The 11,797-nt window shown below is 40.9% G+C and overlaps 1 protein-coding gene across 3 annotated transcripts in view; it reads right to left on the bottom strand.

Moving 5' to 3' along the window:
- Window positions 1–4,851: 4,851 nt before the first annotated feature.
- CLCN4 (chloride voltage-gated channel 4) overlaps window positions 4,852–11,797 on the bottom strand; it is a 44,211-nt gene continuing 37,265 nt past the window's right edge. For all 3 annotated transcript variants that reach the window (XM_062603693.1, XM_062603695.1, XM_062603694.1), the window contains exons 11-12: window positions 11,099–11,315; window positions 4,852–9,139 (exon numbers count right to left, since the gene is read on the bottom strand). In XM_062603693.1, coding sequence (XP_062459677.1) covers window positions 9,049–9,139; window positions 11,099–11,315 — 308 coding nt within the window. In that variant the 3' untranslated portion in view covers window positions 4,852–9,048. The remainder of the gene's footprint in view (window positions 9,140–11,098; window positions 11,316–11,797) is intronic.

Below are 11,797 nucleotides of genomic sequence, written 5' to 3'. Positions count from 1 at the left end.
AAGGAGCTGGGCCTCTCTGAAGTGCCCTCTGGTACTTGAATACCCTTACAATTTGTAAGATCTTCTCTTTGAAGCTTATAGAGAAATCTACATGAAGTGACAACTGTGGGAACCTTTTGGCATTGCAGGAAAGGTGTGAGGATAGACAGTGATAAACAGCCCTTCCTGCTCAGTGCAGATGGAGCTGTGGTAGATGTAATAATGGATTTGATTTTCCATTGATCTGAGAAAGGCAGACCACGTGCATCTGTAAGAAAATATGCTAACTGCAACTCCTGGTATGGTTGTGTAGTGTGATGCAATTAGTCATTGAATACTCCTTCCCTGACAAGCTGTGAGTTTAGTAGGAAGGAGCAGTGGGAAGAAAATGGTCAGCCAGACCTTCTGAGGACCAGGTGAAAAGTCAGTCCCAAAAGAGAGGATCCTTGGCCAAGTATCACAGTTCTTCACTTTTTTTCCTTTGCATTCCTGTTCTCTGAGCCCTACAGCGCCAGGACAATGGAGATGGGAGGAGGTGGTGGCAGTGGCAGCCTCCAGCTGTACTGGGGGAGAGCTGTCTGTCCTGCAGTTCCAATTCCTCTTTGCATGTCACTCTAGGTAGAGAAGAGTACCTGGCATTTCTCTGTGTGGGGTTTGGTGTGCTGGTGGTTTGTGGGAAAGGAGTGGTGCAGATTGGGCTTTGCTGGAGGGTCTTTGTGCTGGGAAACACAGGAATGAGCACATCAATGTATTGCTGAGGAGTACACGGTATGAAGGCACTACCCCGACAGAGGCAGGAGCGGAAAGGGCAATTGATTGTTTCTTTTCCCTTACCTTGTGACAATAGTGAGTTGCAATTCTCTGTTTAAGAAAGAGTAACCTTCTGTAAGGAGTGGGAAGAAAGTGCTCACCCTTTTCAGAGCCATATCATGTGATCCACAGAAAAGCAGCTTCCGTACTAGTCCATGAGGGGCTGGCCACATTTATTCTACCTCTAATTAAATTACCACTTCAGTTAGTTAATTGAGTAAATAAATAACATGATGAAACAGGTGCTTAAATATAGGACAGAGATTAAAACTCATTAATTACTACCAATCCAAATGATGATTGGTCTCAAGCAGTGACTGCATAGAAGAATAAATATCCTGGTCAATGACAAATGCATGTTAGATGTTCTGTCCTTCACCTTATTTTGTTGGGTTTTTCAGCCATTTGACCATCTGAATATTCTGTGCTAGTGAAATACCTTAAGGAATCAGAAACTGTGAACCAACTGTTTAGCAGCCTGGAAACCAGGATTTCAAAAGTGAGGAATTTTATATGGACTTTGCCCATTCTGGTCTTGTAACTGTACAGAGCCTGCATCCCAACACTCAGAACAGGGAGCTGAGACATTTCCAAAGAGAAGTCTACAAATGCTTGAAGGACAAAGGTCCTGGCTTGCCTGAAAGTCAAACACAGCAGCACTTAGCAAAGAAGGAGCTGCACTGGGTAAGCGGGCTGTGCTTACAGCAGGAGGTCAGGCGTCCACTCAACACCTTGAAGACCTCTATTGGGAGAATTAGGGCATTTACTTAATGCTATAATTGGGTCCCATCCCTACCACATCCCAACAGCCTCTAATCATGAGGCTACTGTTAAAAAGGCTGGTGATGGCATCTCTTTTACTTTTTTTTTTTTTCCCCTGGATTTCAAGAGTCTGGTTGCTCCCTTTAACTCATGCAGAAATTTTGGTGCCTAATTGTAATCTAATCTGAGAGGTGAGTAAAATTTGTCTCCAGGAAAAATGTAACTTTGGCAATGATCTAAATATACTTTATAAATCATAAGGCTTCATAATAGGGAAATAACTTTTCAAGTTACCTGGTGGAAGTAGGCAGCTACATTTCATCTCACTTTTTAATTTTTTGGAATTGTCCTTTCCCATGGCACAATTATCACAGCCACTCATGTCTGCTTTTATCAAAGGATAAACTCACAGCTAGCATTTGGTGCGCTTGCCCTGCAGCACTCAAATTGTGTGCAGCACAGTCACAGTCTGTTCTCACTAGAAACTGTTGAAAGAGCTTACTTTCGAAGGGGTAAAAAGTTATCTTTTAGAATACATTAGGAAAGAAAAACAATAACATTGATTGTACTTGGTAGATATGATTTTACCTTTACTTTAGGCATTACTCCCTCCTAGTGATGAAACTAGTCAGCAAACCCATCACAGGGGGTGGTTTTCCTGAGAGTTAGATGCACCATGGATGTAACTTTGAGGAAACAAAGCAACTCTCCTTAGCTAATATAGTCAACTGTCTAGTTTCCTAAGCAATCTGTACATTTTTTCCGTGCCCTTTTCTGAATCTTTGTGGATTAAAAAAGGCTGGTTAATCTGTAGGGTATGTGCTCTATAACCACAGCTGGCCCACACAGACATTGCTCTGAATGCTGTGCAAGCCAGGAATGGACCGCAGGGGCTTTGCAAATCCCCACAAAGAGCCGCGCACTGATTGTTCAAGCTGCAGCATCATTTCTCAAATGAAACACAGCTGAAGTGCCAAATACTGACTCTCCCCAGTCTGGCTGTTACGTATGGTAGTGTCTTCCTAACCACTTAACTGCTGTAGCTGGGGAAAGCACTGCATCTGTAGGAACACTCAGATTGTTTTGACCCTGAGTATACAAGATAATTCTGAGGATAGCAAGGGTTGAAATCATTAACTGTGTTCCAACTGTGCTTATAATGTGCTCAAACTGAGCATATTAGTTATGCTCAGAATGCAAGAAAGATTAAAGTGGGGATGCAGACATGACCAACTGCTGCAGCTACAGATCAGCAATTTCTGTCTCATTCTGCCTAAGAGCTCATAACTGCTTCAGGATACATTTCTCAGTCATGTCCCTGCTCTTGATTGCCTTCACTGTGAAGTCACTGGTTAGGACGATGAACACATATAGATTGAACTTTAGTTTCTGCATGCCTGATGCCTCCTGGCTTTTCAGTGGCTGCATTAAGTCATGTTAGGGCCATGGCTGGAGGCCTGAGGATTCCAGTACCCAGTTCTGAAATGAGTAAACATAACCCCAACTTAAAATAGGATATTGCTGATATATCAATTCTATCAAACTTGTTCTCTGAAGCATGTCTTGAAACCTGTAATGCTCCTTTAGGATAAACCATTAATTAATGTCTCATTTGCACAAAGCCCCAGTCTCTTTCTACTTAGTTAGTACATTAGTCAGGTTTAAGCCCATATTCTTTGCTAGTACCTAAAAGCTAGCTTCTGACAGAGATTTAAAGGATGTTTCATATAATTAAAGGGACATAATTGAACTTGCCATTTTCAGGATTTGAGCTTAGCTGTGAACTAAAGTGCAACTGAAAAATTTATACAAAACCTGAAATCATCAGGGCATTGCAATATCTAGCTTAAAAGATCTTTCATGATTAGCTTAAACAGAACAATCCAGCAGGAGAATTTTTTTTTTTCCTTAATAAAGGATTTATGAAGCTTAAGGGGGGGGGGGGGGGGGGGGGGGGGTGTGTGTGTGTGTGTGTGTGTGTGTGGTGTGTGTGTGTGTGTGTGTGTGTGTGTGTGTGTGTGTGTGTGTGTGTGTGTGTGTGTGTGTGTGTGTGTGTGTGTGTGTGTGTGTGTGTGTGTGTGTGTGTGTGTGTGTGTGTGTGTGTGTGTGTGTGTGTGTGTGTGTGTGTGTGTGTGTGTGTGTGTGTGTGTGTGTGTGTGTGTGTGTGTGTGTGTGTGTGTGTGTGTGTGTGTGTGTGTGTGTGTGTGTGTGTGTGTGTGTGTGTGTGTGTGTGTGTGTGTGTGTGTGTGTGTGTGTGTGTGTGTGTGTGTGTGTGTGTGTGTGTGTGTGTGTGTGTGTGTGTGTGTGTGTGTGTGTGTGTGTGTGTGTGTGTGTGTGTGTGTGTGTGTGTGTGTGTGTGTGTGTGTGTGTGTGTGTGTGTGTGTGTGTGTGTGTGTGTGTGTGTGTGTGTGTGTGTGTGTGTGTGTGTGTGTGTGTGTGTGTGTGTGTGTGTGTGTGTGTGTGTGTGTGTGTGTGTGTGTGTGTGTTTGTGTGTGTGTGTGTGTGTGTGTGTGTGTGTGTGTGTGTGTGTGTGTGTGTGTGTGTGTGTGTGTGTGTGTGTGTGTGTGTGTGTGTGTGTGTGTGTGTGTGTGTGTGTGTGTGTGTGTGTGTGTGTGTGTGTGTGTGTGTGTGTGTGTGTGTGTGTGTGTGTGTGTGTGTGTGTGTGTGTGTGTGTGTGTGTGTGTGTGTGTGTGTGTGTGTGTGTGTGTGTGTGTGTGTGTGTGTGTGTGTGTGTGTGTGTGTGTGTGTGTGTGTGTGTGTGTGTGTGTGTGTGTGTGTGTGTGTGTGTGTGTGTGTGTGTGTGTGTGTGTGTGTGTGTGTGTGTGTGTGTGTGTGTGTGTGTGTGTGTGTGTGTGTGTGTGTGTGTGTGTGTGTGTGTGTGTGTGTGTGTGTGTGTGTGTGTGTGTGTGTGTGTGTGTGTGTGTGTGTGTGTGTGTGTGTGTGTGTGTGTGTGTGTGTGTGTGTGTGTGTGTGTGTGTGTGTGTGTGTGTGTGTGTGTGTGTGTGTGTGTGTGTGTGTGTGTGTGTGTGTGTGTGTGTGTGTGTGTGTGTGTGGGTGGAGCAAAAAAAAACCCCAACATTTCTCTCTGAAAATTAGACAGCCAACTGTCAAGGCTGATTCCTTGAAGTCTACTGCATAAACTTTCCTAACTTCCTACTTATTATTAGCTAACCCATAACTCAATTAGATATCCTAAACCATTCATCAGGCTTGAGTTATTCCTATAGCTGGGACAAGGAAACATCAAATTCATACAGAGACATTAACTGAAATACTTCTCCAATTGATAAGGTCTTCACAAAATGTTTCCAGTCCTGTAAGTCAGTTTTATTTAAAAAATAGAGTCCAAACATTGTTTTTCAATAAGGTGCAACATATATACTCTTTTCTACAATAAAAACAAAAAAAGCCAGCTGAAAACAGAGCAATACTGTATCCATATTCTCATTCCAACACGGAGTCAGTGGGTCTCCTGTAATTCTTAAACATTTTTTTTTCTGCTTCATCAAAGCATAAGTATTAATAATCAGTATTACTGTGACAGCCAAAGGGTCTGGCTCTGGCTAGTATAATCCACATTTTGTACTTCTACAATAAACTTTCTGGTACAGATTGCTTCAAATACACATCAGAAACTGAATGTAACAGAACATAGTTCATGCAAAACAAAGGTACAATACTGAACTTGCATCATTCAAAGATTTTTATTTTCTTGTTTAGCCTGACATCTTTGAAGTCCAACTGCTTGAATATGAGGATTGAGCTGAGGTTGCATAAAGTGAGCACTATATACTGAAGTACTTACGTAACTCTAAGATTGATCAGGCTACGTGACTATCTTGAGCTCTACAAATTCAAATAAATACTTAAGGCTGAGATCTATGTCTCTTGGAGTCTAGTCAGCAACTTCTGAGACGTATTTGGGAATACAGATGGAAAAAAGTGACTGATAATGGGCTTGTTATGTGGAAATACATTGAATCATTACATCATAGCTGCATTTTCTGAGAAAAGCATGTTATTAATTTGTATTAGGAGTGTTCCCTATTCAGATACTCAGAGCAATGAAGACTGTAGTATGGAGGAGGCTTTCTAATTAGCAAAGTCTGTTGAGTTTCAAAGCCCTCCAAGGTCATCCTAGCATCACCTCAGCCTTGATAATGCTGAGCAGCTGAAGTTAGCAATGACTATGCCATTTCTGGAAATCAAAATATCTGTCCCTGCTCTAAAGGGGCCAAATGTTTTTTGAACAGACATTGGAACAAGGAGCAGAATTACACATCCAAAGCTTTTTTCCTTGACCCATTAGATATTTAAACCATCCCATCTAAAGAGGAATGCAATTGATAGAAAAGAGCTATATACCCATTTACCTCCCTTCTGCTTGGATAGGAGTCCCAGGGTCAAACTGCACCCACAGTAAGTGCAGAAATCTCAATTCCCTCTGTTGTTTCTTACAAACCACTATGATGGCTTTATGGATCCTGTTCTTATGCCCTGAGGGCTCCTCATATACAGTCTAATGAGACAAGGCAACAGGCTATTGCAGGGTTTAATGTTGGTTTTAGTGGATCAGGTGTCTGGGTGTTAATGGGAATTAACCACACAAGTTTATGCCTATGCATAGCCACAGACTGAGCTTAAGCTGATAAGTAAATGCCCAAGTTAAGTTTGTATTCAGGGCTCATTTAACCTCAGTTAAGTGACTCCAGGTCTTTTTTTCTGGAAATAACAATTTTTTTCAGTGTTGATAAAACATCCTGGCTCCTGTTAGCAAATATTGCCCTCAGTACTGTGAATGCTTTTCAGAATTAGCTCTGCTATGGACTACATTATAATGCCACATGGACTGAAATTTTCTTCACTAACAGAGAAGGTTTTAGACCATTTTAGACCACTTCTTTCTCCTAACACATAGGAAGCCTTGAGTTTGACTTCAAATAGCAGATGAATTCACTTCCCAATTTACCTCTCTTGGCTTATGAGCAAAAGAGGTATTTAGAAGTGTTCAAGAGGGAAGTGTACGCCCTCTTGTCTTCTATGTAAACATAAAGGAAGATTGAGAAGTGTTCATCGAACATGTATGTCTTAACATCAAGAGCTAGAAAAGTGAAAAGTAGAACACAGTTTCTGCTTTAATTTCAGAACAAGACTGCTCTCAAAGACTGATATTTATAGCAATCTAAATCTAAAGATTGCTATTTATCTCAGCCCAAATCCCTTACATTTTAGTGGTTCTGGGTAGAAACTGACATTTGTACTAAGCTCTCCTTGGGTTTAGATGTAGAAATGAACTGATTTTATTTCATGATGGCATCTCTGTTCAAATGAGGAAATCCAATGTTTATGAGCTTGACTGTTGACTAGGTTGGTTTTTACGAGTTTGAATGATGACAGCTTCACAGAAAAATATAAGAAACAACAACGTTTTGTTGTATTTCCTATTTTCAGAAGGAAAGGGTTGCTTAGTTCTGTAATTTACATAGTTTTAACAATATCCCTTTAATAATACATTGTACTGCAGATGTTCAGTTAACAAAAAGTATGCACTGAAATATTTATGGGCTTTGGCCAGAGCTATGTATATTTATGTCAGTCTGTTGTGAATGCTATTGTTAAATGGAGTACTTAGCAGATTAAAATTATCCCATTACTTCCATTTCTTTTACTTAAACAATTTGGGCCATACTTTGTGTGAATGCAGTGGGACATGCCAGAAGGAAGCAGGGTTACTGGAGATAAGAGGTGGAATTTGCGACGTGCACCTTCAGCCATCTAACCTAGGCTACACCTGGCTAGTTGTCTCAGTTCAGGCACACAATTATCATGCACACTGCCCACAAGTTGGATCGACAGTCTGCCTTTTGTCTGGAGTAAGAAACAGGCTCTTCTGGCATGAGGGGTCTCCACTCACCTCTTTCCATGAAGACCATCTGGATGCAATGGATGTGAGCTACCAGTATCTGTATGGATTTGAATAAAAATAACTGAAGTCTTAGATGTCTAAATGAAGGGACCAGACTCTCAGAGGGTCTGGAGGGGATTCAGGGCACCTAAGTTAAAATGCAACCTCTCTCCAAGCTTTAAGCTTATAAAGGAAACACTGGGCAGTGTGGATTATGTGTTACTGAGAGTACTGGTATTCTGTTACCGATAGCAGTATTGACCAAAGTGCTAGTGTATTAACACAGAAACTGCTGGTTCTGTGCATCTCACATAGAACGTGAACAAGGGTTTAGGGCAATTTACCATTTTTACCTGAATGACTTGGAGGTTCCTACCATGGGCTGTTAAATCTTGTGTTCTTGGTGCAAACAGATCAGTAGTTAAAGCTTTGCTATTGTCGTTTGAATTCTCAGGCCCTTTGATCTTATCCAGGGGTAGTGTTACGGGGAGGGCTTCCATAGTCCCGTGACTGGCAGGTGCATAAAAAGTAGATCTGCTACAGGATAACTTAAATTAACTTCAGCAATCTCTTGACAGGTAGAGACAAATGCCAAGAAATAGTGGTGACGAAAAGAGAATAAATGGAGAATGAGGAATCAATGCAGAACTTCATTAGTTTGTAAAAAATGATGACGTACACAAGGGGAGACAGATGGGAGATCTCATGTCTTGTCATTAACATTGATGAGAGATGGATGCCAGTCTCCCTTTAATGACTTTGAAAATTCCTCCATGGGTGTCTATGTTTTTTCCTGTTGCCACAGCAAACCACATAATACTAAATATTACAGTACCTGTATGCAAAATTGCATAGAGAAATAATAAATCCTTACAAATAAGTCACATTTCAACATTAATAAAGGGAGGTTGATTGACATAAATGATAAACTGTATAAAATTCAAGGACTACAGCAGGGAGCAGGGGACACTGCATTTTAAAGTGAATTGAAGTGTGCTCTTGCTCCGTTACCGCCAATCTCGATTCACTTAACTTTTACAAAAATAAATGAAGATGACAAAATTTTTCATTTTAAAATATGACAACTTTTTCCCTCACGAAAATGGTAAAATTCAGTAGCGTATAAATAGCCATGACTTCAGTAACAAAAACGACTGAGATTGCTCATACACACTCTTTAGTTTGGAACACAGATCTTTATACCTCTTACATAGCTTATACACAGACAATGTCTTGCAAGTCTTCACACCTGCCTCAAGAGTTACACTGAACACTGATGCATCCCACTGGTGCTCCTGGCTCTTTGTCTCTAAGCACTACATCATTTACTTACACCCACCAATGCTCCAATTGAGCTGTTGGGAATCTCATTAAGGAAACACAGCTTGATGTCTGCAGCTGTTCAGAGTTTCTAAACTGCCTTCCTCATTAAATAAGTGCCATCCTGCATACGCTCCCACTGACAGAGGCATATTAGGCCATTCTTCATACACATTACATTTTCTCTTCAAACAAAACGAAACACCAAACATAGCCTTTGTGTTAATCTAGAAGGGATTCCTTTGGGGTTACTTTCTTCTTCCCTTACCAGTCTAGTTAAACATGATAGATTCAGGGTCCTGGTTTGCCATTTGAGCCATATGTCTTAATACATCCTTTTTAGTTATGATACCCAGCAGCCTCCTAGAAGAGAAAAAGAAAGGAAAGGTCAACAATCATCTCTTATATCATCCTTTTTTTTTTTTTCTCCCCTGTTCAACTGCAGGGACGTTTTGTAAGTAAGAGCTTCCATATAGCACTGTCCGTCTCATCCATTCCCCAGTGATTATCTTTTGTAAAAAGCATTCTCACCTCATGTATTTTTACACCAGTCATGATCATTAAGTGAAATACTTCGGGTTGTTACCTTTTTCTTATTGGGAACATGACTGAGTGAGGAGCTACAACTACTGATACTTTGTACCACAAAATAATGAGTTTCCTTAGGCACAGGCTGCAGAGGACTAACAGCGCAAAACCAAGGCACCAGTGCACTGAGCTAGGGCATGGGGTTTAGTAACACATGAGCTAAGATAAAGCACAGGCTTACTTTCATAAACGCTCTCTGGCAGCATAATTCCTTCAAATCTGAGTGATAATTTCTCATTTATGCGAACCTAAATGAATTATGTATATCTGTCAAGAAAAATAAGGCCTGTGGGATGTCTAGCCCCAAGAGTCAAAAATTCCCTAAGCTCCAGCATTCAAGGGCTTTCATTTCCAGTTTTTAAAGGCCACAAGGCACTGAATTTTGCAACTATGTAATAGTTATTATTTTTCCACCTTTCATTTCATGAAAGTGCTAGAACTCAAGATCAAAATTTCCAAATGCAGGCACCTGGAATCAGCACCAACCTTTGTCCTGAAAATGGCACCTATCTTCTTAATACTGAGCACACTGCATCGACAGTAACAGCTGATATGCAGTATTTTGAGTAAAAAAAAAAAAAATAAAAAAAAAAGGGGGGGCTTTTTGCAGAAGACTGAATTTTAGTGTTCTGCATTTAAAAGTTTTTGCTCTGTTTTTGCTACCCTGTTGTAAAGTTTCTTCTTACTACTAGATCCTGGGATGAGCAATGATCCCAAAATAGCTCAAATCCCACTGGAATAATGGGGTGCTATTTCTGGTGCTCACAGTGCAGCTTTTTACTCTCCTAATTTTATGTTTGCCCTCACTTCTTCAGCTGGTTTTTGTGGACTTTTGGTTTATATGCCTTTCCGGTTTCCATTAAAGAAAGCTGAACAGATCAATTTTCTTCCACTGACATCATTTTCACAGTCTTCACAAGCATCTAATCTAGAAACATGTGTTTAGAAACATACACATTCTTTGCAAACAATTGCCAGGTCTGCCTCTGTTGAAAACTGAACAATAGTGGAAGCCAAAACAGTTTCTTTTGTATTTATCATTACCTTATCTGAATGACAATACACTAAGGATTTCAGAGAAATAATCATAATGAAACCTAACACCCAGCAAGTGCCATTTTGCTTCTGAATCCTTGCTTCTGAATGGAGAGACATTGGGTGAGCTTCCCTTATTCTTCTAGTCAAGAAACAGACAAAATCAAAATAGTCACTTGATTGTCTCAAAGGTGCCAGTTAATTAGCTACTGTCTATACTTGGCCTTAACCAGGAAAAACAGTGGGTTTAGAATCACAGAATCAGGTAGATTGGAAAAGGCCTTTAAGATCATCAGGTCCAAACTTTACCCCAGTATTGCCAAGTTTACCATTAAACCACGTAACTAAGCACCACATCTACACGGTTTTTGAACTCTTCCAGGGACAGTGATTCCAGCACTTCCCTGGGAGCCCTGTTCCAATGCCTGATTACTCTCCCTGTGAAGAAATTTTTCCTAATATCCAATCTAAACCTCACCTTGAGGCCATTTCCTTTTGTCCTAACACTTAGAACTTGGGAGATAGCCACCTCCTCGTTCCATCCTTTTTTCAGGTAGGTGTAGAGAGCAATAAGGTCCCTCCTGAGCCTTCTCTGCTTCAGACTAGAAAACCCCAATTCCCTCAGCTGTTCCTCATAAGTCTTGTGCTAAGAAAATCTCCCCACATTCTCTAAGCATGCTTGACTCAGCATCTACTCACCCACTGCGAGTGACAAGACACTGCCGGAGCCCGAGTTTCCGGAAAATATCTACCACCGTCTCCATTGGTGTATGGTCAGTGACAGTGAAGGGGCTCAAATTGAGAATACGCCGCAGCTTCAGTGGATGGGGACTGTTGGGTGGTAGTTCGGGGGGGTCTTCAGTGAAGTACACAATGGAGTTGCTCACCACCCCATCCTGACGCTGTCTTGCATTCTCTGTACAATAGAAAGTTCAAGGCAGAGAATGAGTTAGGTTTGATAACAAAACAAAAAAATACCCTTCTTTGGAAAGCAAAGGTGGTAAATGCTTTTTGTCTTTAATGTATTGAGATCCCAGAAGTTCGGGTTACTCAGCAAACTTGAGTTTCCTTGAGACATTGTACCCTTGAAGCAATCATGAGTGATATTTTTAAAAATGCATATTTTTTCTTGGTTAGGATAATATTTTTCTGAATAAATATGCAGCTCATTGCATTCACAAACATCAGTAATCCAGTTTCTGTCAAACTCAAACGATTATAATGTCATTTCCTCCATTGTGACAATCACAACGGAAGCTTCTATTATATGCCTGAAGGAAGGGTGTCAACAGCTGTGTATGGTCCCAGCTGGCTTGGAGCAGTTTGTTTGTTCCCAGACATTCTCAGTGGAGTTGGGAAAATCTGGGCATGGTGAATGGATTTATGAACACAAAGCTA

This window comes from Pezoporus occidentalis, unplaced genomic scaffold (assembly GCF_034315485.1).
Source record: "Pezoporus occidentalis ecotype Australia unplaced genomic scaffold, CSIRO_AGI_Poc_V1 ctg81, whole genome shotgun sequence".
In the NCBI taxonomy this organism is placed as follows: Eukaryota; Metazoa; Chordata; class Aves; order Psittaciformes; family Psittacidae; genus Pezoporus; species Pezoporus occidentalis.
Note: the sequence above shows the minus strand (reverse complement) of the source record. Positions and strands in the feature narration are given on the sequence as shown.